At 31.2% G+C, this 27,722-nt stretch overlaps 1 protein-coding gene across 2 annotated transcripts in view; it reads left to right on the top strand.

Moving 5' to 3' along the window:
- The window catches only part of PDE3A (phosphodiesterase 3A), a 313,468-nt gene that overhangs the window by 195,366 nt on the left and 90,380 nt on the right, over nt 1-27,722 (top strand). The window contains exon 1 of one of the 2 annotated variants that reach the window (XM_031938420.1): nt 26,332-26,426. The exons of the other annotated variant lie outside the window; for it this stretch is intronic. Within the exon in view, the coding sequence (XP_031794280.1) occupies nt 26,394-26,426 (33 nt within the window). The 5' untranslated portion in view covers nt 26,332-26,393. Of the gene's footprint in view, nt 1-26,331; nt 26,427-27,722 lie in introns of those variants that run through there. 2 annotated transcript variants of the gene reach the window in all.

Here is a 27,722-nt window from a genome sequence, read left to right on the forward strand (position 1 = left end):
AAAACTAGTAATATAAACTAAACCTGACATTATTCTCTCTGTTGTAAAAAGTAAAAAAAAAATTATCTCATTTTTATACAGCTTGGCATTGTAAATTTGTTTGTGGAAAAAGCAGGAGAAAGAAACATGAAATGATAAATATAAATATGTATGTAATATGATATATATGTTATAGTATGCTGTATTATACTATAATGTATAGTATAGCATAACACATTTCCTTCTCTTCCTCCTCCTCATTCTCATTCTTCTCTTCCTTCTCCTCTACTCCTCTTTTTCTTCCTCCTCTTCCTCCCTCACTTTTGTCTTTTCTCTCTACCTTTCTTCATTCCCCACTTCTTCCTCTTTCCAAACACTATAGCCTTCTCATATGCACCATGTATTTCTTTACTACCCACTAAAAGATTTTTTTTCTTAAATTTTCAGAAATTGCAACATGACTTCCCAGCTTACGCATCATCAGTGGAATATTGGTGTTTGAAAGATGGATTTTCATTGCTGATAAAAAATTTAGATTATGAGTTTTGGAATTTTCCAGAGGCAATCCATTTCACCCTCTTTCTGTTTCTTTGACATTCCAAGCCTCATAAATTGTCAATTTTTGGTTATAAGCAGCAATAATAATAATAATAACAGGCACTAAAATATGATCTATTGGATATTCCCTAAAGATTATCCATCTAACTGTTTATTGTAATCTGACAAGAGATATTCTTCATACATTTGGTTTTTCCTGTGTCCTTAGTGGCCTAATTTTTTGTTTGTTGCTTAATTTGTTTGTAGGTTCAAATCTTACCCAGAAAGTATTGTAGTATTCTAGGATTTACTACAACCAATGTGATCATCCATAAATAAAAGTATCTAAGGTACCTCACCATCTCTAGGGAATCTTTCTTCAACTTGAACTTTGAACTGAAACTCCTCAATTACAGTGACAAAATACTCTGAGCATGTATCTCTTGGTTTTATGCCATCCTTGATATTAATGATCATAATTCTGTTGAACATAGAATGTCTCATTATTTTTCAAAGATGTATTGAATAATATCAATGTGTGAAAGGGAGATATCTTTTTGGAACAGAGCTTTTGAAAAAGAATTTTGCTTTACCAAATAAGATGGACTCTTAAAAATACTCAACTAATACTATTAATAATGTTATCTTGTATTTTCTAAATCTTCCAGTCAATTGTGTGTACTCCTTTGGAATATCATTTGCAAAAGATTTCCCTTTTTCTTGCTTATACTGCCCTCAAGGGTGTCTTTGATTGGCAAGAAGTGATTCTCATCACTTTTTTCTACATATGAAAAATTAAGGTGATAGGTTAACTGTAGTTATTGATAGCTTCTTAATCATCCTCCCTGCCTTCTTTATTAAAATTAATAAGGGTTTGGATTTTTTTCAAGTTTTCTATTTCTTTCCTTTTTAGAAAAACCTTGTGAATCAGTGCTTCCATGCTCTTGCAATTGTTAATTCCTTCTTGATCTCTATGTATACTTTGGCTAATCCAGATGCTTTTCCCACTTTTCTCCATATTCTTCCTCTTTTAGCAAATTCAAGACTTATATTAAGTTCCAAATATTCTAGTAAAGTTGTCCTTGATAGTAAAAGGATATATTAGAAAAATCTTTACAGATTTTTTTCATATTTTTACTTTTTTGTTGCTCTCATTTTATTTATGTCCTTAAATGCCTTTGTGTATGATTGATCAGTTGGGTCTTGCAAATGTGTTCTTTAAACTGTATTTTCTTTCCCCTGCATCTTTTTGTTTTATGAAAGTATAATGTTCTACCACTCCTTCTCTGTGTATTATATCTCCAAACTAAGGTGATTTATAAGGTCTGTTGATAACCATATTATAATAATTTATATCAGTTAAATTTCTCCATGATATTGTAGTTGAAAATCATTTCATTTTTTATTTCCTCGTATCATTTTTATTATCATAAATATACTTAATTGTTTAAATTAATGATATTTTTATCATTTTATTTTTCTAGTATTGAACTAAATTTCATCTTTTCAGTGGTCTGCTATATATAACTAGATTACTCAGTTATTACTCTTAGGACAGTAATATGTCATTTCCTGATTGTTAAAATATTATTAACAATTTTTTAGTATTATTTTATCCTTACCATATCTAGCATCTGGTTCTTATAAGAGATATTAGGCTTCTCTTTTCTGCAAGGAGCCCGATTCATATTTTACATCAAAGTTATAAAGTATCATAGTGGATTTTTATTTTACATGTATGGTCTTATTGAGTTCTTCATAAGATTTTTCTAACTTTCCATCCTCTGTAATAAATATTTATTTTAAAATACCAATGGTTTTCATGGTAGTCTATTCACAAATCCATATTTAAGTATAATGAGGAGAAATGACTCATAGCTTGTAAAAATTATATTTTATGTTGTACATGTTAAACAACTACTAATTTCTTTATCTGGTTCTTAGATGAGACCCTGTAGCCGTTTTTCCCTTTAGTTTCTATTTTGAGGTTTTATTTATAGCAAAAATATAAAAATTGCTCTCCCCCCCATGTCAATTTGTTGGTCATTAGAAAAGAATTTCATATTGAGAATTCTTAAAGCAAAGTTCTCCAACTCTTATTTTTTATCAGAGAGGGTATTCTTGCCCCCCCTCCTCTTTAGTACCTTTCTGCCCAAAGTAAAAGAAAACTTTTAAAAATTCAGATCCATTTTATATTTTGAAATATTTTTCATAGTTTCATGGCTTTCTGTGGCTATGGTACTTGTCACTAAATACCCAAAGGATGAACTTCTTTGTATTTAGTTAGAGTGGTCCACAGAAAGCAGACATTGTACATTGTCAGGACTTTACATGAGTCTTTCCAACATGATGAAACCTGCCAGAGTTTAATTTTGCTAGCATAATATTTGAACACTCATGCCTCTGGAAGGAATAGGATTTGGGTAGTAGATGGATCTTAAAGAGACATCTCAAAACAGATTTTTTTCAGACTAATACAACAATATCTTCATTTATAATAGACAGCTCTATGGTTATAAATCCTTTAGTAATTAAAAGTAGTTTTCCAGAACAGTTGAACTAAAACAAGTTCCATCAATTTGCTAATTTAATTCTTTCACCAATGAGATATTTCATCTTTAAAAACATTGAGTAAAATTTACTCAAAAATATCAAAAGATTTCTTTAATCATTAGTTATTTAGACCATTTTTTCATGTGTTTATTGAAAAATTGACAAAATCACAGATTTTAATGTATTTGTATTATTTTTATAATTTTCATGATGTTGAACCACATTTGCTTTGTTCCTAAGCTAATCATTCTAAAAGATGTTTTTACTATTGTATAGTAATGTCAGCGCTCTCAAGTATTTGAAAAAAAAAGTTTCATGTAATTGATGGCTTAGATTTGTTCTGCTTGGGTCCCAGAAGTTTGTCTCAGATTTTAGACTGATATAAGGAAAAAAGCTTTCTAACAATTAAAATTATTCAAAAGCATATCATTGTTTTAAGATCATATATATTTCTCTTCACTAGAAATCTTCAACAAGTCTGAACAAGTTCAATTTAGTTTTATTGTAGAATGGATTCTTGTTCAATTATAGGTCAGAATAGATGACTTCTGTAACATGTTCCAGTTCTGAGATTCTGTGAACATGACTTAAGCATCATTCTATGACTCAAACGAAATAGTACTTATTCTTTTGAAGCATAGAAAGATGGGGATCCTAGTATCCAAAATACTAATTCTTGATTATAATAAATAAGAGGCAAAATCTGGACCCACATCTTCCTAATTCTGAAGTCAAATTTCTCTTCATTCTACTATGCTGCCTCACACTTAAAGCTATTTACATACATAATTTAGCTGTCAACTTAAACAGTAAAGTATATATGTTTAGGACAAATGAAGCACAATGGAATGAGCTTAAAAAAGTTAATGCCACCTTATTTTCATTTGCTACTTTACCTATTTTGTTTAGTAATGTCAAAGGTTTCTTTATGCATTAGTTATTTGTGCCATTTTCATATGCTTATTGAAAAATTCATGGAGTTTATTTATGAACAAATTTGAATCTTTTGGGAGGTTACTTTTGTTCTCTTAAGAAAAATGGAGAGGATCAAGAGTAATTTACATAGAAAAGATGGTATATTTTTATAAGAAGTAGGATATAATTCAGACTTTTCAGGCATTTTAAAAAACTTTTGATGTTTATAACTTTTGTGCCATCCTTGCTAAACTCTGTTTTTTTTTTTTTTAATGGTTTTAGATAATTAGAAATCCTTAGATAAAAGCAGGACTTGAAACAAAAGGAAAATATTGGAACTAAAATATAGTACCTCATCTTTTCCAACAACTCTTTATTTTCATGTTGTATGTGTATATGCATACAGAATATTTCTTTAGGAAGAGTGGAAATTGTGAAGTCATTTGCCACTATTCAGAAGGAAAGGAGTCACAATAAAGCCTCCTTAAATGATTGCATGAAAGACCTAGTACTCAATTACCTTTTGCTTCAAACTTTGGTGGGAAAAGGCAATTGAATTTAGTTAATACAGTTTGAACATTTATTTTGTCCTCAATACAATGCCAGATGCTATGAGCAATACACAGAATTGCTCATCCTGAGGTGTCAGGAATTCAAGATGGGGAATCAGGAAACCTTGAATCTAGTATTAGTTTTATTAGTAAGAGCTTGATATCTTAGTTTCAATTGTTCTATCTGTAAAATGAGCAGTTTGGACTAAATCATCTCATTTACAAGTCTAAAATTATATGTTTCTCTAAAATGTGGTCCTTGCTTTTAAACATATTATAATTCCTATAGGAAGGTAAAACTAACACATATGAAATTATTCATAGGACATCTAATGAAGATATCAAGTGGTCCAGCAGCCATAAAACAGGCTGTATTTGAACATATGAGTAGCCTATTTGATCTCATGGCCAGGACAAAAAGCTATTTTTATACTCGATCAATTAGTTATCATTAATGTTATAATATCATTGTAATATATAATGTGTACATATTTTATATATACATTTTATCTATAAAAAATTCCACTTTTTGGAATTTGATTTCATTTTAATAAAAAATTCTGGGTGATGGTATATAACAACTATTTGTTGTTGGGGAGGTTGAAGTTGGCAAACATCTTGAACTCGAACATCTCAAGTTATGAGGTATAGTAAAGTTAAAAGTTGATTGGGTGTCCATGCTAAGTCTGGTACTAATATGGTTAATCCCTAGCAGCAAGGTGGCTTTAACGGGGCTCTGGTCAGAAATGGGGCTCGTCCATTTCTGGATTAGGATTGGGATTATAAATAGTCCTGGCACTTTCAGATTAATGTGAGCTAGGGAGTTCTACTTTCACACACACACACACACACACACACACACAAACACACACACATATGATAAAGTTGTTAATTTTATAATTTTGTCTATCCTTTTAATTTTAAAAGATTATAAATATTAAAATGAATTAAAACTAAATATCATATCAAAGAGGAAATTGTTAATTATTCATAAACTCCACCCCAAACCCTAACTTGATTTCATATCCCAATCCAAGAAAATAAAACAATAATGTCTTTATACATGATTCTTGGCACTGACATGTTGTAGGATTAATCTAGGTTCAGAATTCGCATTCAACAGGCATAGTCTTAAAGAGGGTGGATACAAGTTTATTATTGCTCAGAAACTTGATTTAAACTATATATATAAGAGAAGAGGAAAATTATAGAATAAAAGTAATGTGGAATTAACAAACATGGCAGTCTCCAAGAAAATATAAAAAACAGACAACATACAATATACATCATCATCTCTATGAGGAAGCATCAATATTTGAATATTTTAGCTGGGAGAATCCGGGTCATAGTAACTCATTGTCTTGAGTGGGAGGCTTTATTAGGCATGTGGCATCAAACTTCCTAATTGAATCTTCAAAGTCTCTTTCTACTACGGAATTTTTATAGACTGGGAATAAAGAAGGAACTACATTAAATATTCTCATTTGATACTTGACCCTTGTGACAGAGCAGCTCCCCTCAGGTACAGGGATCTTCTATTATAAAAGGTCCGTCAAAGAGAATATTTATTTATTTCTTTCTTTAGGAGAATCATGTTTACTTCAAGATCTGACCAGAGTTTCTGGAGTTAACAAAGGCCTACCTGTTCATTAATTAAGATACCAGGAGAATGGTCAATTTTCTTTGCTTCTTAAGACTTTTATCAGATAACTAAGAGAGAATTTCAAAGTTCTCAGCAAACAAATTTACACAAAGACATACCTGACACTTATTGGGATTTCTCACTGTAATTCCTCACAGTTCACCTCTAGGATCAGGTATGTCCCCAATTTGGTCAAACAAAACAACAGGGCTTTAAGTGATAATCATTTACATACTTCAAATAAAACAAATAGTACTTCAGCTGATAATCACACACACAATTACCATATATATATATATATATATATATATATATATATATATGCTTATAATCTAGAAGAAACTATAGTTGAAAGGCAATTCATAATACAAAGTGCAAAGCATAGAACAAATAAACATATCCAAATGCTATAGGGTATAGGTATGACAAGTATTTCCATATTGAATTCCACCCTAATATTGAGGAAAATGATTGTTCTTGAGTCTTGTGTATCCAATGTACAATATTGTGAATATTATATATGTTAGTTTTGCTGGCAATTGCATTTAATAATGTAAACATAGCATGAAGTATTTATGATTATACATACTTCTTCTGCAGCTAATAAATAATCTAAGGCTATTCAATTGTTAAGGATGACATAATCTATTGATTCTGTAGTGTTCTTGGAAATTCTGTAAACCTTAGGCAATTTCATTTGTAAGGAGCTTGGCTGGGACTGGGGACATATCTGTGTTGCCATGCTCCTACTTGAATTTCAGTCTCAGTCCTGGGTTGCAGTTTTTAGGAGGGAAGCAGCACTAGCATACCAAATCTTGTGACAATAGGGAAGCAGGGACCATGGTTTCACTTTCAGGGTCGAAAAGAGTCCTTGAATGAATACTCCCTCCACTCCAAGAGCAGAGCTCAACTTTAAAATAAAGATAAAACTCAAGGAATAGACTAGAAAAACTAGAAAACAACAAAAAGAGAAACTGACTAAAGAAAGCTAACATGATGACAGGGAAGATCAAAAGACAAATTCAAATTGTAACAAAATTAAAACTCCTACATACAGAGGATCAAAGAAAAAGTTGAATTGGTTTTGAACCCCTCCCCCCAAAAGAATTCCTTAAAGAATTCCAAAAGAATTTGAAAAATAGAATAAAAGAAATAGAGGAAAAATTGATAAAGGAAATGAGTGTAAGGCAAAAAAAAATATTAAAAATGAGTCAGGGTGGAAACAGGCACAAAAAATATTGAAGAAAATAGCACCTTAAAAATTGGGATAGATCAAATGGAAAAGAAGCACAAAACTCCACTGAAGAGAAGAACTCTTTAAAAAGCAGAATTAGTCAAATGAAAAGGGATTACAAAAGCTCAGTAACAACAATAATTTCTTAAAAATTAGAATTGGGCAACTGGAAGCTAAGCATTCCAATGAGACATCAAGAAACAACAAAACAAAATCAGAAGGATGGAAAAAATAGAAGAAAATGTGAAACATGTTTTTGGAAAACAATTGACTTAGAAAACTGATTGAATAGAGAGATAGTTAAGAATTATTATACTACTGAAACATGAAATTCATGGTAAAAAGAGTCTAAACGTCATCTTTTTAAAATTATCAAATAAAACTGCCAAAATATCTAGAAGATTAGTGAAATAGAAATTGAAAGGATGAACAGATTACTCCTAAAAGAGATCCCAAAATGAAAATTCATAGGAATATTATAGTAAAATTCCAGAGCTCCTAAGGCAAGGAGAAAATATTGTAAGGAGCAAGAAAGATATAATTCAAATGTCATAAAGTCATATCCAGGATAAAGATTTAACAGTTTCCACATAAAATTATCAGATAATAAAAATGATATTCTCAATGGTATGGACTTAGAACTACAACCAAGAATCACTTATTCAGCAAAATTAAATAAAATCCTTCAAGGGAAAACTGGATATTTAATAAAGTAGAAATCTTTTAAGCAAGCATTCCTGATGAAAAGATCCAAGTTGAATAGAAAATTTGGCTTTTGAATATAAGACCAAGAGAATCATAAAAAGGTAAAAAAGAAAGAAAAATCATAAGCTATTCAATAAGGTTAAACTGTTCACATTCTTACATGAGAAGATAAGACTGAAATTCCTAAAACTTTTTCTTATTAGGGCATCATAGAATGAAAATCCATAGACAGAAGGTACAGATTTAATTAACTGTGGGATGACATCCAAAAAAATAAAATTAAGGAATAAAAAAAGAATCATTTACTGGGAGAAGGGGGAAAGGAGAGATAGAATGAGGCAAATTATCTCGCATAAAAGAGATATGAAATATTATAGTAGAGAGGAAGATAGAAGATATGGGATGGTGATCAAAGTGGTAATAGCATGCACATTCAATTATATATAGAAATATATTTTACTTTACAAGAAAGTAGATTGAGAAGGGGATGAGGCTTGATGGTAAGGTCAATCGGGGAGGCAGTAATTAGAAGCAAAATATTTTGAGGATGGAAAGCATGAAAGAAGAGAGAAGATAATAAATAGGGAAAAATACAAAGGAGAGAAACATACAATAATGACAACTGTGAAAAATAATTTTATGGTAAGTTTCTGTAGTGAATGCCTCATATTTCAAGTATATAGAAAATTGGGTCAAATTTATAAAGATACAAGTCATTCCCCAAATAGTTAAAAATAAAAGGATATGAACTGGCAAATTTTAGATGAAATAAACAAAAATATCTACAATCATATAAAATGCTCTTAACCACTGCTGATTAGATGAATGGAAATGAAAACAACTCTGAGATATCATCCCACATTTATCAGATTGACTAAAATGACATAAAAAGGAAAATGACAAATGTTGGAAGGGATCTGTGAAAATTAGGATACTAATGCATTGTAGAATTGTAACCTTATTCAACCATTCAAAAAAACAATTTGGAACTATGCCTAAAGGGTTATAAAATCATGCATACCCTTTAACAGCAATAGCACTACTAGGTCTGTATCCCAATGAGATTAAAAACAAAATAAAAAGGTAAAGAACTACTATGGACTAAAATAATTATCGAAGCTCATTTAATGGTGACAAAGAATTGGAGTCTGAAAGAATTGTTTATCAATTGAAGAATGATTGAATAAGTTGTGATATATAATCTTGATGGAATGTTAGTGTTCTTCAAGAAATAATGAGTAGGATGCCCTCAGGAAAAGTTGGAAAGTATCCCATGACCAGATACAAAGTGACATAAGCAGAATCAGAAGAAAATTGTTCACAGTAACAACAATATGTGTTTGTTTAATGTGAATGATTTTGTGAATGATTTAGCTATTCTCAGGAATACAGTTGTCCAAGACAGTTCCAAAGGTCTTATGATGAAAGATACTATTCCTTTCTAGAAAAATAGCTAGTGGAGTCTGAATGAGATTAAAACATCCTTTTAATTTAAAAAAATTTTTCTTGTTATTTTGGTCTTGTTTTCTTCTCCATAGCATGACTATTTTGGAAACATATTTTGCACGATTCTACATTATGGCAATAAGTTGCCTACCATCTTAGAAAGAGGAAAGGAAAGAAAGAAAAGGAAGAAAAGATTTTGTAACTCAGTTAAAATAACCAAATGTTAAAATTGTTACATGTAATTGGGGAAAATATTTTATTTTAAGAAAGATGAAGAAAGGAGTATGACAAGGCTTTATATATTGTCACCTTATTCATTTAACTCATATGTATAGTATAACATGCTAAATGCTAGTCTGGATAAATTAAAAGCCAGAATCATGATTGCCATGATAAATATCAACAATCTTAGATATGAAGAATACCTCTCAGTCTATTGCAAGTGCTCTTTTAAGTAGTAAAATTCATTGTGTTAGCAAAAAAAAATAAATAAATAAAGAGAGAGATCACAACAAACTTTTTTGTTTCATTATTATCAAATAGAATAATTACTTTCAAAATTGATTTTTTTCTCCCAGAGATACTGTACTGATAAAACTATGATCCTATGTTAGTGATGAAGAAAATGACACATTAATTAGTGATTTGCATTGGTGGAAGGAGTGCTTATGCAACTATGAGACATGAGTTCCTTAAAGTATCAAAATATATTCTACCTCTAAAATATAAAAAAATGCATAGTTTGGAAATTTTGCTCATACAGCACCTTAATCAGCTAGAAAATAATTTCCTTTTTGATAGACAAATGTAATAGAAATCATCAGCTAAACAGAATTTTATGTCATCTACAAGATTAGAGCTACAAGGATTTATTTAATCTTTATTAATCCTATTTCTGATACATATTGATTGTTTCATGCTTTTTGTCTATCCTGTTTCTTTTATTTATAGTTATCCCTCATTGTTTCTTACTGTTTGGCCATGTCCCTTTATACTATTACTATGAGAGAAATTTTTATTTGCTCAATCCTTCAATGTGCCAAAACTAGTTGGAGGCTCCAAGGATGATTTAAGTCTCTAGACTTAAAAATCTCTAGATTTAAAATCTCTCTTAAGACATTTAAATCTCTAGTCCCTTTCCTTTGATGACAGATCACTACCTCTAGAATTGCTCAGTATTGCCTAGTCTTCACCTCACCATTTCATTTCCCTCCAAAAAGTTGTATTATTTTTTCTATTGAGTACTAGGAAGGATTAGTTTTTTTTACTCTTGCAGGTTGTGTATAGTCAGGATCTCATAAACAAAAATAGATTGCATAGTGACCATAAAAGTTATATGGGAAACACAGCATGTGATATTGTTGTCATTATCTGTGTACAAAAGTTCTGACTATACCTATAATAATTTTGAGTTTTAAACACTTTGGTTCTCCAATTTTATTTCAGTAGGCATTTAACTTGTGCAGTATTCCTCTACTCCTCCCGTTTATGACCACTTTGATTACTAGATGGCTATGTATTTATGTATACTTTATTTACATATAGTTTTTCTTCATTTTTTTTTTTTGAATTATGATAAAATGCTGAAAACATCTACTCTACTATATTGCTGATCACCTAACTCTATCTTCTGGTCTCAACAATTTCTTGTTTGGTAGAATTCTAAATCCATTCCTTCTTATTTTTATTTGCATTCTTCTCTCTCCTCTCTCTCAAAAAAAAAAAAAAAAAAGAAAATAAGAGTAGAAAAAAAATCTTCTAAATAATTTTTCATTTTCAAAAATCCTATTTTGAGGTTTCAACAATAAATTTAATATAATTTTCATTGGCAATCCATGAAAAGAAGGATGGGGCAGGGACTAGTGAGGTGATATTGTGGGTAAGCTTTGACTTTGAATGAAATTGCATACTTTTTATTTTCTACTAAAAGGGTCAGATGGTATAACAGATTAATATTAATATTTAGTCTTTTTATTAAGATATTACTATAAGCCCAAAACAGTAGGTGTTCTCTTTAGGAGCTTATCTTATAAAAGGGACATCAATAAGCCATACCGATATGATACATGTTAACATATACAATTCAATAGTTCATATAATTTGATCTGTTAATAAATGATTAAAATTTGTATGGACTATATGAAGCTATTCATTCATGATTTTAGTATTATGAAATTTACATGCTGCTTTCTGAAAATGGAGAGATGGGAAAAAAGAACCAAATGTATACTTGGGGCTTGTTATGAACTTATGAGAAAATTAGACATCTGGATTTAAGAAAAAACAATCCAAGAATAAGCAGGATATTACTTGTTAAATAAAGAGAGGGTAAAGGATACTCCAGGGATAAGTGCTGAGATTAGATTTCTTTAACATTTTCATAAATGATCTGGAAGAAAATGTGATTTTTCCATGTTCTGATGCCTTTAATCAGCTGTTCTCTGTGGTGGTGTGCCAAGTAAAAAATATATGAAATTCTCACAAACTTATATAGAACAATATAAAAGAAAGACTCTAGAGAAAAAAAAATTCAGGAAAATGAAAATTGATTTCTTATAGACAATATTGGAAAATATAATTTCTAGGGTTTCCTGAAAAGTAAGTCATCACAATGTGTCAATACCTGCACTAGTAGCTTCAAATTTTGTTTGTTTTGTTCTCAAGTGCCTTCAAAGTAAAAGTAGTAGAACTAGGAAAGGTATATAAATACAGAAAAGGATGACACTGTGCTATATCTGATTCCTTGTTTAGAAGATTAAGGCTGAGAAGTTTTTTTTTTTTTTTTTTAAATCGTGGCTGGTTTTGTTATTATTTATTCCCTATTTAGTTCTATATTAATAGAACTTAGAAAAACATTATAAAATTTCAGCTAAGAGGTCAATTTCCTGGAATCCATGGACTAGCTCTTCAATGGACAGTTGCAATCTACACTACCTCTAGCCTTAGGCTCTTTCAGAAAGGTTTTAGCCTAAAATTGACAGACACTTCTAGATTTATTCCCTCAGGGTGTTGACGAGTCAAGTATGGCAAAGATATAGCTTCTCCTTCTCCATAACTCTTTTGGGTATAACAGTGAAATTCCTCACTGAGGGACTACATCCTAAATTATGGTAATGATTCTGTACATTTCTGAAATTGTTGTTGATCTATGCTTAATTCTGCAGGTCTTTTCTTATGTAATTAAGTAATTCAACCCACTGCTCATTAAAGATTGCTTCATTTAGACCAGGAAAGGTCTCACAATTTCTTCTTTTTGAGGGTGAAGGAGATAAGGGAGGGCAAAATTTTAGATTAGACTTTCTCCCAATGTATTAAAAAAATCTAAAATATACTTGCTCAAACACTTGCTAGAAAAGGTACTTACAGCTCTTTGAAAACTTTAAAGTGATGTATAAATGGTAAATGTTGTATAGGGCTGAAACTCTGAATAGGTGCATTAGAATCAGACAACCGAGCACTTAAGGCTAATTATCTATTGATCAATATTCTATTAGCATATGCTTGGAAAGTGGCCCTTCCCTCTATTCTGTGCTGGCTCAATCTTTTGGTGTACAGATAATTGTAGGAGGGATTAGGGGGTGGAGTAAGACAAGCCAGAGTCACTTTGGAGGAGAACAAGGAGAAGGGAAGTCTTTAGGCAGAGAGCTTGTGGCAGTTTCATTCATCTCCTTTGCTTCTCCCCCTAAAGACCAAAAACTTTTGCTGTTCCTGACTGTGGCAGATCCTGGGGTCAACAGGAAGCTAACCCGGACATCACAAAATGTTATTGTTTTTAAGGACAAAATTGATCTTGCAGAAATCTTAAGATCTCAGAATCCCAAAATCTAAATCTTATGAATCTCTTAACCTTTCTGGTACTTGAATGAACTAAAAAATGACAGTGATAAATGGTCAAAGGACTCCACTAGTGTAATCTACAGTATCAGAATACACCCTATTCTATTTTTGGTAAGCTCAAACGCTTAGGATAATTTTCTTTACCATATATCTAAATAAATATTTCTAAAACCTCTGCTCATGTTTTCACTCCTGCTTTTTAGAGTAAAATAGAACACATTTTTTTTTTTTTTTTTTGTAGAATAGAAGAAATATTCTCTTTTACATCCATGAATAACTTGATCACTATTATTATAGTTCCCTTTAGTCTTATCTTTCCAGGTTAACCAACTTTAATTTTTTTAATCATTTGATATTCTCTCCTGTTTTTTTATCATCTTGGTTACTTTACATGAATGCATATTAAATTTCAACATCCATCCTAAAATATAATGCCTAAGAATATGGCATAGTATTCCAGATTGGATGCAACCAGCAGAGAATAATGTGGAGCTTACCCCTCCTTGTTTGGATATTATGTTTTCTTTAATGGTGCTCAATATCTCATTAGCTTTTTTTGCTATCTTTTTCACACTGTTGATTCATACTTTGAAAAATATTAAAATCTCTAAATCTTTTTCTCTTGTTTAACTATATCTCTACCATAATATATTTATAAAGTTTTTTTAAAGCTTATAAAGTATAAATTTATAAAGTATAAATTACTATCAAATTACTAATACTATCATTATCACATTCAGTTTTTAAGTTATTTTTGCACACATATTTTGTTTTCCAACATAATGGCTATACCTCCAACATGTTAGCTAGCCCCTATTTTAAATTTCAATTATTTTCTAGAGATATAGATCTAAAATTATATAACATAAATGATTTGGGACCATAGTCTGACATTGTAAAATAGTTGTTTGTGTTCTTTACTTCACTGGACTGAAAATTCATTAAGGACAAGAGTTGTATCTTATTTGCATATTCTTTATAGTATTTAGAACAGGTACTCAATAAATATTGTTGCGTCAAAGTGATTGGCTTTTCTAGAAATGGAAGGAAAAATATATTTACTTCCAGTAAAAGTTTAACATATAGATTATCTCCAAATTATAAATACTGGAATTGATTCAAAATGTTTTTATTCAGTAAAAAATAGTTCAATGAATTAAACTCAGCATTTATGCAGTAGCCACTATATGTATGATTGTTTTAGAATTACAAAGATTAAAAATGGCATGGTCCCTGATCTTAAGGAGTTTGCATTCTAATGATGAAATTTTTAGAAAAGATAAACTATTTTTAGCTAGGATAATCATTAAAAAGGTTTATATAGGTGGTGAGACAAGGTGAGCATTGAAGAAAAAGGAGGATTCTGAAAAACAAAGATAAGGAAGTTGTAAATTATAGGTATTAAAGACAGATTGTATGAATGCACAAGGATAAGATATGGCATACTGAGTTTGAAACAGAAGTTTGTCTAGAATGAAAGTTGAGTTATGTGAAATTCTGGGAAGAGAGTAACCCAAATTATAGAAAATCTAGAAGAACAAGTTAAGATAATTTAATATTTTTCAACTTATTTTATTCCATTGTTCTGTTGGATATTATTCTATAAAATATATGTAATATAGCATAACAACAAAGAACCATTGATTTTTTAAAATTCAAGTTATATGATCAGACTTGTATCTTTTTTCCCAACTCTATAAATGAATTAGAGAAAGGAAAGATTGACAGCAAGAAGATCTAGTATGGAAATAATAAAATTATCTAGGTAAGAAGTTTTGACGGCCTGAATTGTGTAGTAACTGGGTTGGTATAAAGAGTGTGATGGGTAGATGGGAAAACTATAAAGCAGAATCAACACAATTTGGCAATTGAAATGATAAGAAAGTGGAGAGAAGAGTCAGATCCAGAGAGAATGGTGGTGTCAACACAGAAGAGTGATTGGAATTGGTTATTCAGATCAATTTAATAACATTTATGTACCTGGAATTGCTATATTCCAGGTACAATGCTAAGCCCTGCAGACACAAAGAAGACAAAGACAGTTCCTACCCTCAAAGAGCTTAGACTCTATTTGAGAGCTACAATACATAAAAGGAAGCTAGAAAACCAAGGATTGGGAGATACCAGGAGAAACTAAGAAGATTTGCAAATGGAGAGTGACTGAACTGGAAATCTAATTTTTGTTCCCTATAAAGGAAGACTTTGGGAGGAGTTTAGTTCTTAGCTTCCAGCCCTCTAATTCGAGAAGAAAGGAAGCTGAAGAAGGTTGCACGATGTCTTGAATATTCAAGGCTCAGTTAAGAGGGGTGAGGAGATTAGAAGTGATTGATTTATCCTACACAGGAGTCTTATTCCATAGGGTTGTAATTGACCAGAGCTGCAAACTGAGAGTTGAAGAGAATTAAGTTGAAGTGGATTGTATAAAGTTTTGTTTTGGCTCTCTTGAGTTTGAGGATATGAAAAGATGATGTGTCTTCTAAAGAAAACCAAGTTTCAATAAGTATCATCAATGAGAAGATGACAGAAGGATGGAAGGGAAAAAAAAGCAAAGATAAAAGGGAATTTAACAATGGTGGTAGAGATACTTGAGGACACAGTGATGCCAGAAGATACGAGGGACTGGGATAGAATTGGACTTTCCTCATAGAAACTCTAGGAGTGTGGGTAATTAAATCTTCATTTGAAAAAAATGTTTTAAAAAGGCACAGAGAGGTCGCCTAAATCAACAGAGCATTAGAGCTAACAACAAAACGTATCCTCTCACTTTTAATACAATCTTTCCCTCACAATTCTATAATGCCTTTCAGTATTATGAGGATGAAATTAGAATTGCCTTCTTTTTTATATTATCTCCTATTCCTCATAAAGTTCCTCACATTCTAATTTTCAAAAATCAACTCTGTTTGAAACACTGAAACTTTGGTGAAAGTCTTAGAATGCTGGCATTATTATTTCTAAAAGTACTTTCCTCTTTTCTCATTTCCAGACACCCCTTCCCACAATGGATTATTGAAATATTCCTTGTAGGTGGAAAAATAGATAACATGCATCAGAATGTGGATGTATGTGGGGGTAGGAAATAGTTTACCATTAATTAGAATGGCTTAAAATGTTCTTATAATAGTGACACCAACTTTAATAATAATAATATTTGCAATCATATAACTGTGTCTATTTAAATATTATCTCATTAATTATCACCAAACTTTTATAAAGGCATCAAGTAACATTTGTTGATGAGAAAAACAATAGCTTAAAGAGAAAATATGACTTTTTCAATGTCATGCAAAGATTTAGAAGCCAGAATTTGAACAGTTCCTCTCAATATTCTCTCAAACCTCTACTTCTGACTCTTCCAAATTTTCCATTCTACCCCCACTAGCGTTCCCTGACTCCACTTCCAATTTGAATGTAGGTATTGGGATTCTTTCTCTCTCTCTCTCTCTCTCTCTTCATGTCTGTGTCTTTCTCTTTAAAAATATAGATAATACATATTCATATACCTGAAATACATATATATGTACATGTGTGTGTAATATTGCTATCCTGAGGGGTTAGTATTAACTCGATAAATTCTTGCTGACTTCCACCTTGGACTCAGTTTTTACTACGTAAAAGAAGAGATTTAAAAAGGTCTTTCTCATAATTTGTCAGTTTCAACATTCTTTAAGAATGGCCTCAACCAATTATTTGTTGATCATAAGCTATGTAGTACAGTACACCCTTATTTAGAATAAAAAATTATCAAAGTCAAATTGAGAAGACTAACTCAGCACACAAAGAAGCTCTAAAAACAATTGGAAGCAACTAGATAGTATAGTGGATATAGCACTGGATTGGAAGTCTAGAATACCTGAGTTTAAATCTAGCCTCAAACACTAGATCTTTACACACACTTACACACATATTCTAATTTATTCTCTTCAATGTAACAAGTGTTAGATGCTGTGCAGTCCTGGACAAGTCACTTAACCTCTCTCTACCTCAGTTTCCTTTTATGTAAAATGGAAATAATTATAGTACCTACCTCTCAGGGTTTTGAGAAGATTAAATGAGGTAATATTTATAGAGCACCTATCAGTGTCTGGCACAAAGAAGATGCTTAATAAAAGCTAATTTCTTAATTTTTTTCCTTTCTTCGTACTTCTTAAAAACATTAGGTTACAGAATGGAGATCTGTATGTTCTGGAAAGTATAGAGAAAACTTAAGGTGATACAAAATCAGAGAAAGAAGCTGGGTTCCAATCCTGGCTCATATATTTCCTCTGTGATCTTGAATAAATCGCCCAAATTCAGTTGGCTTCAATTTGCTCATTAGTAAAATTAAGACAGTAAACAAATGATTTTCAAGTTCCCTCAAACATGAAATTATATTATCTTAATTCACAACTTCTTAAGCTTTTTGTGCGTGTCATTGACCTTTTTTGGTAATCATTCTGGTTATAGACGTTTTATTTTTATAATATTCTGGTCATAGACCTTTTATTTTTATATTTTAAAATGCATGAAATAAAATACAGAGGAAACTGAAGATTACTAAAAAATAAAGATGAAATTTTCTTCCAACTGCTGCCCAAGTTTAAAGACTTCCTGAAATCTATCTACCATTTTTAAAGCACCTGTCCACATCAGAGAAAGCTTTATTATTTGAGCTGAATTTTGTGAGATGGGTGGATTTTGATTAATTTAGAATTAGAAAATGAGAGCAATCCAGATGAAGGGAACTACATGAATGAAGTCACTCTTTTTATATCATCAAGATTTAGCATAGTACATGACACATAGGCATTTAATCAGTGTAGAGTATACAAGTGAGAGAGTAAAAAGATCTAAGCATTCTGTCTTTATTTCCATATGAAACTATGTTGGATAATCTGTGTCTGTCTTTTTAGATATCTTTCATTTGTATTATGTCTTTCTCTATGTTTAGGTGAGAATGTGGGGTTATTTACCTGGTTATTGTACATTACTCTTTGACTACTCCACTGTTTTGTACTGAGAAAAATTCAGACAGTATTTCTACTGTCACAATGCATAGTTTCCCTTTCATGGTAGAAGTAACCCATTTTTGTTTCTGTTTTTATATTGACGATTAGGCTATGAAACATGCAGAAAAGCAATATAGGGAGATTAGGAAAAGAGTGAGGGACTAGAAATTACAATGATAATGATTTTTCATGATTGTTGTTATAATATACTTGGTTATTAAAAGGGATCATCTTTGAAACAACATTTTTTTTTTTTTGTTACTAAGAGAAGGGAGGGAATTCCAAAGTCTTTTTATAGGATAAAATCTATATAATTGGATAAGTAATTGTTTCTCTTTTCAACTTATACTCATTGATAGCATAGAGAAGTACATGCCCCAAGACAGTAAATATTCTTTATGCTTACAAATATGCCACCCCCGTTTTGTGCATTTAGCTTTTAAAGTTTGAGTCTTTATGGAAAACTCAGGAAAGGGGACAATTTAAATTTCATCAAGATAAACATATCAAAATGAATACAATTTTTATATTGCTTCAGTTTGAATTGGTTTAATTTCTTACAGAACATAATGAAAAGATAAAGATTGCAAAAAAGAATCTCCCTTGGATTTTGTTCAATAGACACTATCAGTACAATAGACACTTCCCAAAGATAAGCCAGCTTTTTATTTTTATTTTTTTGGTTATAGCAATATTGAAATATTTTATGATTTCCTCCACCTGGCCAGGAAACTTTCCCTTATTACATGAATTTTAACTGGTTCAAGACTTAGTAAACACATCCTAGGACATTTTTCAATGCCCATTAAAAATAAAGTGGCTTCTCCCTGGGCACACAGCTATTTTCAGAGTGAGAGAGTATAAATCTAGATCATCCTGTCTTGAAGTCCATTACTTAGTCACTGTTCTGTGTTGTTCAGTCGTTTCAGTTGAATCCAGATCTTCATGGGGTTTTCTTGGCAGAGATACCAGAATGGTTTGCAATTTCCTTCTTCAACTGAGTTTACAGATGAAGAAAATGAGACAAAGATCTAATCTAGTAAATGATGCTTATATTGTATCTTGAAGGCAGAAGTTAAGAATGAAAGTTTTCTAGATATGAGAGATAGTCAAAGGCATAGAAACAAGAAAGGGAATGTTAAGCAACTTGCTCAAGGTCACACAACTTAAAAGTACCTGAAACCAAATTTGAATGCAGGGTGATAAGTTTTCCTGACTCCAGACTTAGTATTCAACCCACTGTACCACATAGCTTTCCACTATGTTGCATTACCTGTAATTATAGGGGTGTCATAGAAATAGGATCATAACATCAGAATTTCAGAAGTAGAAAGGGGCCTCAAAAGACATCTTATCTAACTCATGCCTCAAAGAGATTTCCCAGTACAACTTGCCAGTGAGTTGCCTGTGATTACCCAAGAGAGATCATCTCATTTTTTAAATTGCTCTAATCTTTAGGAAGTTTTTCCTTTCTTCAGGCAACTATGATTTCAACCCTTTGTTCCTGTTTCTGCTCTCTGGGCCTAAGCAAAGCAAGTATTATGCTTCTTTCATATGACAGACTTTAAAATACATGAAGACGACTTTTCTATCTCCCTTGCATTTTCATTTCTCCAAGCTATATTTCTTCCAGTCTTTTTAAGTAATCCTCATATGGCTTTAACTCAGTGCTTTTTGCTATCCTGGCTGCTCTCTAGGTGCTCCGCAGTTTCCTAAGCTATGCTGTCTACAACTGACCACAATATTTGGGATGACCAGAAAAAAATATAGAAGACTATCACTCTTATTCCTGGAGAGAGTGCTTGTTAATTAATCCAAGATTGTTTTAGTCTTTTTGGCTTCTGTGTCAAATATTGACTCTTATTGATCTTGTAAATTCACTAAAAACAGACTTTCCTCCTGCCCAGAGGAATCATTTTATTATTGGTATTCCCCTATCTTGAATTTATATTTTTATTTATTAATTTATTTACTCATTCATTTATTTATTCATTTATATATTTATCTATCCATCCATCCATTCATTTAATTATTTTTGATCTTTTTGGATCCTGGCATTGTCATCCTGTATTTGTATACATATGCTATTTTGTCTTTATATAGTCATTGGCAAAAATATTAAATAAACCAAGGCCAAGTACAGATCAATGTGATGTTCCATCAGAGTCTAATTATATGAAAATGGAACTAAAAGAACAATAAACATTTATTAAATACCTTTTTTATGCTAGACACTGGAAAAACAATACAAAAAAAAATGAAATAATCTCTACTGTCAAGAAAACTCCCTTACATTCTTTGAGGGAGATAAGTATAAATAGATGCATTACTAACTATATACAAAAGTAGTAGAGAAGGGCAGGAGAAGAGGAATAAGTGCCTACTATATGCCAAATAATGTGATAAGCCCTTTACAAATGATACCAGATAAATATATGGTTAGCTGCAGACGGAAAACACTAATAGTAATAGGGTCATAAAGATCTAATATAGTAAATGGTGCTTGTACTATATCTTGAAGGCAGAAGTGAAGAATGAGAGTTTTCTAGAAATGAGAGATAATGATAGTCATAGAAACAGGAAAGGGAATGTCTTGTGATATATAGATTAGATTATGGAGTGCAGGAAGAGAAGTAGTGTATAGTGAGGCTATATAAAAAAGATTGGAAAGTCTTTAAAAGTCAAATAGAGCTGTTTATCTTTTATCCTAAAGGTTGTAGAGAATTACTAGTGTTTATTAAATAGGAAAGTAACATGGTCAGATCCATGATTAAGGAAAGTAATTCTGGCATTAACAGAACTGTTAAGGACAATTCTTTGATCCTGTCCTTTCAACCAGTTTTAAATCTATCTAATTATATTATTATCTAGATGATTATTTTAAATTTTTATATAATAAACATTTCTAGAAATACTTTTACTCCCACATCCTACAGGTTGAATGTTCCTTTATAACAAGAAAAATAAGGAAAAATACCCAATAAAAACTATCTGATAAAACACAAATTATTTCCTATTATCCCTCTTGAATTCTTTTTCTCTCAGTTTGTTACTTGTTCTACCTAATTATTTTTTCCTGGTTACATTGTTCTGTTTCTTTTTAGTTTCCTTTTTATTCACATTGTAATACTTACTATATACAGCTACTGAGAATGACTATTAATTTTATATATTCATTTCACTTATTTAGCTTGGATCTTTGACTCATTACAGTGATATTTAGGGCAAATTTCTGCTCCCAATAAATAGTTCCTCTTTTTAATTTAGCCACAATTTTTTTATTTATATGAATATTTTGAAAAAAGTTTATATAGCCAAATTATCTGATGTACCTTTTATTATTCCTTATTTTATTAAGAACTTTTCCTTAAGTCAGGGTTTTGAAAGGTACTTGATCTTGTTCTTTTCTATTATTTTTAAAGTTATGATTCTTTATATTTAGGTGGCTCATTCATTTTGAGTTTCTTGTGGCATATAATATTCTTATTTGTGCCAAAACATTTTCCATTTTTTTCAATAATGGGAAAATTCTTACCACGTAGTGCTTTTTCCAGGTTATATGTTCTTGGGTATATTTAAACACTGGGTCACTGTCGATTGACGTTGGATTGTTTCAGATGTAGTTTGTTCTGTAGATCTCCAGTACTGCTGTTCTTTTTGATCAGCACCAAATAATTCTGATGATGGATGTTTTATAGTGTATTTTAAGTTCTGGTAATCTTATGTCTTCTTCATCCCTAATTTTTATTATTACTTTCATTAAAATTCTGGACTTTTTGTTCTTTCAAATGAATTTGTGATTGCTTTGTCTATTCTGAAAAAAAAAAAAACTTTCTTTAGTAATGTGATCTGTGTAGCACTAAATTATTATACCATTGAAAAAGCATTTTTCATTTTTTATTAGCATAGCTCAGCTATTATCACTGAATAGCTCTTCAAGTACTTGTCTTCCTTTATTTTCATAAAGTGCTTTGCAGTTCTCATTATATAAATATTGTGTGTGTTCTCTCAGATTGGCTGAGACAGGAAAAGATAATGATAAATTTTTGGAGGGGATGTGGGAAAACTAGGACACTAATACATTGTTGGTGGAGTTGTATACTGATCCAACCATTCTGGAGTGCAATATGGAAGTCCAAAGGGCTTTCAAATTACGCATACCCTTTGATCCAGCATGTATCATATCTACTGGGCAAGAGATCATAAAAAAGGGAAAAGGACCTACTTGTCCTTTTTGTAGTTTCAAGGAACTGGAAACTGAATGGATGCCCATCAGTTGAAGAATGGCTGAATAAGTTATGGTATATGAATATTATGAAATATTACTGTTCTATAAGAAATGATCAGCAGGATGATTTCAAAAAGATCTGAAGAGACTTACATGAACTGATGCTAAATGGAGTAGAACCAAGAGATGATTGTACATAGCAACCACAAGATTTATTTGATGATCAGTTCTGACAGACATGGCTCTTTTCAACAGTGAGGTGATTTAAGGCCAATTTTCCAAGCGTTTTGTGTTAGACACAGCAATCTGCACCCAGAGAGAGGAATGTGGGGACTGAGTGTGGATCACAACATAGTATTTTCACTTTTTTATGGTTGTTTGCTTCCATTTTGTTTTCTTTCTCTTTTTTTTTCCCCCTTTTGATCTGATTTTCTGGTGTAGCATGATAATTGTGGAAATATATATAGAAGAATTGCACATATTTTACATATGTTGGATTACTTACCATCTAGGGGGGGAGATGGGGAAAAAGGAAGGAGAAAAATGTTTGAAACACAAGGTTTTGCGAAGCTAATGTTGAAAACTATGTATATGTTTTCACAATGAAAAGCTTTAAATCAAAAAAAAATTGTGTATATTATTAAACTTATTTGCAAGTGTTTTCTACATTTTGAAGATATTTGGAATGGAATCAGTTTTGTTGATATCCTGGGGTTTTCTAAGTATACAATGATATTTTTTATAAATAAATATGTTAATTTGGTTTTTAGAGCTATGTCAAATAATAGTGGAGACATAGTATTCTTGCTTTTAGTTGTTATTCTGTTATTTACTTCTGTTATTAGAAGTAATTCTGTTATTAGAAAAACTTTTAGAGCTTCTCTTTTGCAAGTAACTTTAGCTCTGTACTAAACGTCATATTAAAGAAACCTTTTTATATAGTGAAAAATAGCTAATGCAGATGGCTTTAAAAAAAAAAACATAAATTAGTAGTTTATCAAAAGTTTTTTTCTATTTCTATATGATCAATTATGCCTAGTTTTGAACGACTTCCTAACTCTAGTATATTCTAATTAGTATATTTTGAATTATTTTCTGGAAATATTGTATTCTCCCTGAAAGGAATTGATTTAAATTTGTATATCATTTTTCTTCATAGTGAAATTGGACTTTTATTTTCCTTTTTATTTACCTGCTTCCTGTTTTGAGTATCAGCACCACACTTATTACATTAAATTTTGATAAAGTGCTTTTTTCCATTTTATTTTTATTTCCTTTTATTTATTTATATCCATTTCCTTGAATGTTCAGTTTTGTTGGAATATAATGATATAACTTTGTTTATGTTGATTCTGCACCTAGAATTTTCAAATATTGTCCATTTGGGTATAGACAATTGATAACATGAGTTTTATTGCTTATTCCTTTGTTGGTTTTGGTCCCATGTAAATCATATGAATTTCTGAATTCCTATGCTTTTTTCTTGTAGCTATTTTCTGAGCTTTCTTAGCTTAATTATTTATTTTTAAAAACTATAAAGCCCTTTTGAGAAGATTTTCAAAATACTGCGCAACCATATTCTTATCAGCCTTATCCCAAGGTCTTAGACTGAGAGTTTAAAGTAACATTATATATCTTCACATCCTAGTCGTTTTATGGTTATATAAAAGAGGGTAAGGCAGCTCAATGGTGCAATGAATAGAGTTTTGGGTCTGAAGTCAGAAAGATTCATCTTCTTATGATTAGATATGACTGTGTAACCCTGAGCAAGTCATTTAACCCAATTTGCCTCAGTCTCTCATTTGTAAAATGAACTGGAGAGGGAAATGACAAACCACTCAGTATCTTTGCAAAGAAAATCCATATGGTGTCACAAATTGTTGAATACAATTGAAACAACTGAACAAAAAGAGAAAAACAAAAAGAAAGGTAGAGAATGACTTTACTGTAAAAAGCAAAAGAAAATCAGATGAGGCTGAAGGGATTTATGAATATTGCCAAGAAGGGTAGAACAATGTCATACTGGAAATGAAGGAAAGAAGAAAGAATACTGAGCACTCTTGAAGTAAAGACTCAAAAATGAGGCTTTTCTCAAAAAGAAAGTGTACACTTTAAAAAGGAAGTATTTGCTTATACTTTGCTCATGATAATAATTCATATTTATATAATGATTTTAAAACTTGCAAAGGGCTTCATAAATATATATTATATGTAAATATAATCTCTTAATGCAGATCCTTATATGCTTTGAGATGAAAAAATTGTTAAATAAAGAATCATGCTTGAAAACAACATAAGAATTATGGTTATTATTGACTCATTGTTGACCAAATTAAGATAATACAGTTTTCCCAGAATAAGTATTTAAGATAATAGAGCTTCCTAAGAATTGTCAAACTCGATGACTACTACCTAATTCTAATGATTCATGTGAGTATGTGTTATACTGCCAGAAGGAAAATATTGCTAAAGATCATACAGTGTTGGCCAAGATTTTAGGATCATCAGTGGGGTTTTCGCATTACTGTTTCCCACTGAAGGCAAGATAATTGTAAAAGTAGATTTGGGAAGTAAACAGTTTTGTCAAAAAGAGTTTGTGTTTGAAAATGGGATTAGGATTTCTAGACTATGACTTAATTTACAGGAACAATGGATTCCTGGCCAGCCATGGAGTGGCTCAAACTAGGCCTGGTGAAAAATTAATTTTCTTGAATCTCAGAGATCTAATTTTAAAATGCCTTACATTTTAATGAAAAGGGATGTCAGGTTGGAACAGAATAATAGTTTTTCCTTCTCATATGTACTGAGGTAGTTATGAAAGAGAATTTCTACAATGTAAGAACAATAAAGACATCTTGTAAATTTAAACCTTTCAAAATATGAGAAAGGAAATGTATAGTCTTAGATATCTATTTTTAACAAGCAAGAACAATTAGAATGTAAAATGCAGCAAAGAAAATCGATCTCCTAGATATCACTAATAATTAATTGGGATGAGATCTGCATATTTTATATTGGTGTGTTTTTCTGAAAAGGAGAAATATTTAATAATAACAGAAAGATAATCAAGGATGAGTGTGCAGTGTAGAGGAGGTAGTAGTGTAAAGAATAGCTATGTATTAAAATGATAAACTTCATGACTTCTTATATGCATATATTCATTATTATTGAGTTATTTCAGTCATGTCTAATTCTCATGACCTCATTGGGGTTTGCTTTATGGAGATGCTGGCATGGTTTGCTATTTTCTTCTCTAGTTCATTTAATAGATGAGAATCTAATGCAAACCAAGGATAAGTGCTGCCCAGGATCACATAACTAACAATTGTCTGAAGACAAATTTGAATTCAGGTTCTCCTGACTTCAGAGAAGATGTTCTATCCACTGCACTAATTGCCTACACACACACACACACACACACACGTATAGATATCAACAAACCTGTATACATATATACTCACATGTACACACATGCACAAATACACACATTATCAGTTCCTGACATTTCAGAAACTTGAGGATTTTCATTTGGCAGAAGATTAACTAAAATAGAAGTTATAGGAATGTTGGTGTAAGCATATACTATAAACCAAAACTTCTAAAACTGTGGATCTGGGGTTGTATAATTGAATGCGGGGGTTGTGAAAATTTAACAACAGTAAAAGGTTTCTGAACGCAATAGCTAAAAATTAATTCAACATCAAACATGTATTGAATCTGAGATATTTCTTTCAGGACTTGCCCATGTTGCATAGCACTTTGCATTGTGCATGCATGAATGCTGCCAGAAAAACCTCGGTTCAAATTCAAGGTGGGGGTGTGTAAAAATTTCTTTGTCAATAAGGAATTGCAAGTGGAAAAAGTTTAAGAAGTCTTGCTATAGATCATCAGGAGAATAAAAGGAAAAGGCTGAAGAATTGAGGAAGCAAAGTCCAAACCTAGAACAGTTATTATAGAATAATGACAGACTTCAATTATCTAGTCAATTTGCTGGAGTTGTCTGCCAAAAAGAAAGGAGCTAAACATTTCTAGAGTTACATTCATGATGGTATTATTCTTCATATGATGGAGGAACCAAGATGGGTAGATCTTCTGATGGATCTATTTCTCCCTAACAGAATTGGTGGAATAGAAATGTTTCAAAGTTTTTTTTGTAAGGTATAATCTAATTTAGAAAGAAAGTCAGAATTATTTTATTTTAAAATAGCATATTAGATTTTAAAAGACTAGATTTCAAAGAGTTTTAAGGATGGATAGGTATAATGATATGGAATAAAATTATAGAGGAAAAGTCAGTCGAGAAGTGAGAAATTTTAGAGAATAAAATTCCAAATACAAAAATTCCAGTACAAAGGAAAATTGAAAGTTGCTTAATGCGATGGATATAGATGTATAAATTAGTTTTAATTTTTACAGTTTATATTAAAAATGAGACAAGAGAAGGCACTGAGAATAAATCCATATGTATGTCATTGGTCCCTCAACAGTATTGAGACTCCCAGGAAAATCCAAGGAAAATAACAATACCAAAAAAAAGTAGCACTCTCCTAAGGAATACAGAATGATCAAAGAAAGGATAGAATCACTGTGTGGAGTTGATGGCACAACAATAATTAATAGAAAAGGCGAAGCTGCTCAACTCTTATTTTGATTATCTTTTCTCTGCTTACAAGGATGATCTTTGGACTGGAAAAGGTGGATAAAATCGAATACCAAAGAATTGAAATCCAATGCATATAGGGAGATACTTACTGTTGGTACTTGGATATGGATTCAAGTCATTTGCTCCTAGAAGGTACTATATAATATAGTAAGGAGGATTCAGACTTTAGAGTCAGATGGTGTAGGTTCAAATCCCATCTCTGTCTGTTAGTTTTATGACCTTGAAAATTTGACTTGTTTGTCAGAGAGCTAATAAGTTTCTGAGGCTATATTTGAATTTGCAAAAAGGAGTTTTCCTGACCTTAGGCCTGGTCCTCTATCTTTTGGGCCACCTAACTTCATGTCCAGCTTCCTTATAGAAACAGTCATTCTGACAAAAAAATTTTCTAGGGATTTTAATAGACTTCAAGCTGAATATGAGTCAGGAATGTGATATGGCAACCAA

Source organism: Sarcophilus harrisii, chromosome 5 (genome assembly GCF_902635505.1).
Source record: "Sarcophilus harrisii chromosome 5, mSarHar1.11, whole genome shotgun sequence".
Taxonomy (NCBI): Eukaryota; Metazoa; Chordata; class Mammalia; order Dasyuromorphia; family Dasyuridae; genus Sarcophilus; species Sarcophilus harrisii.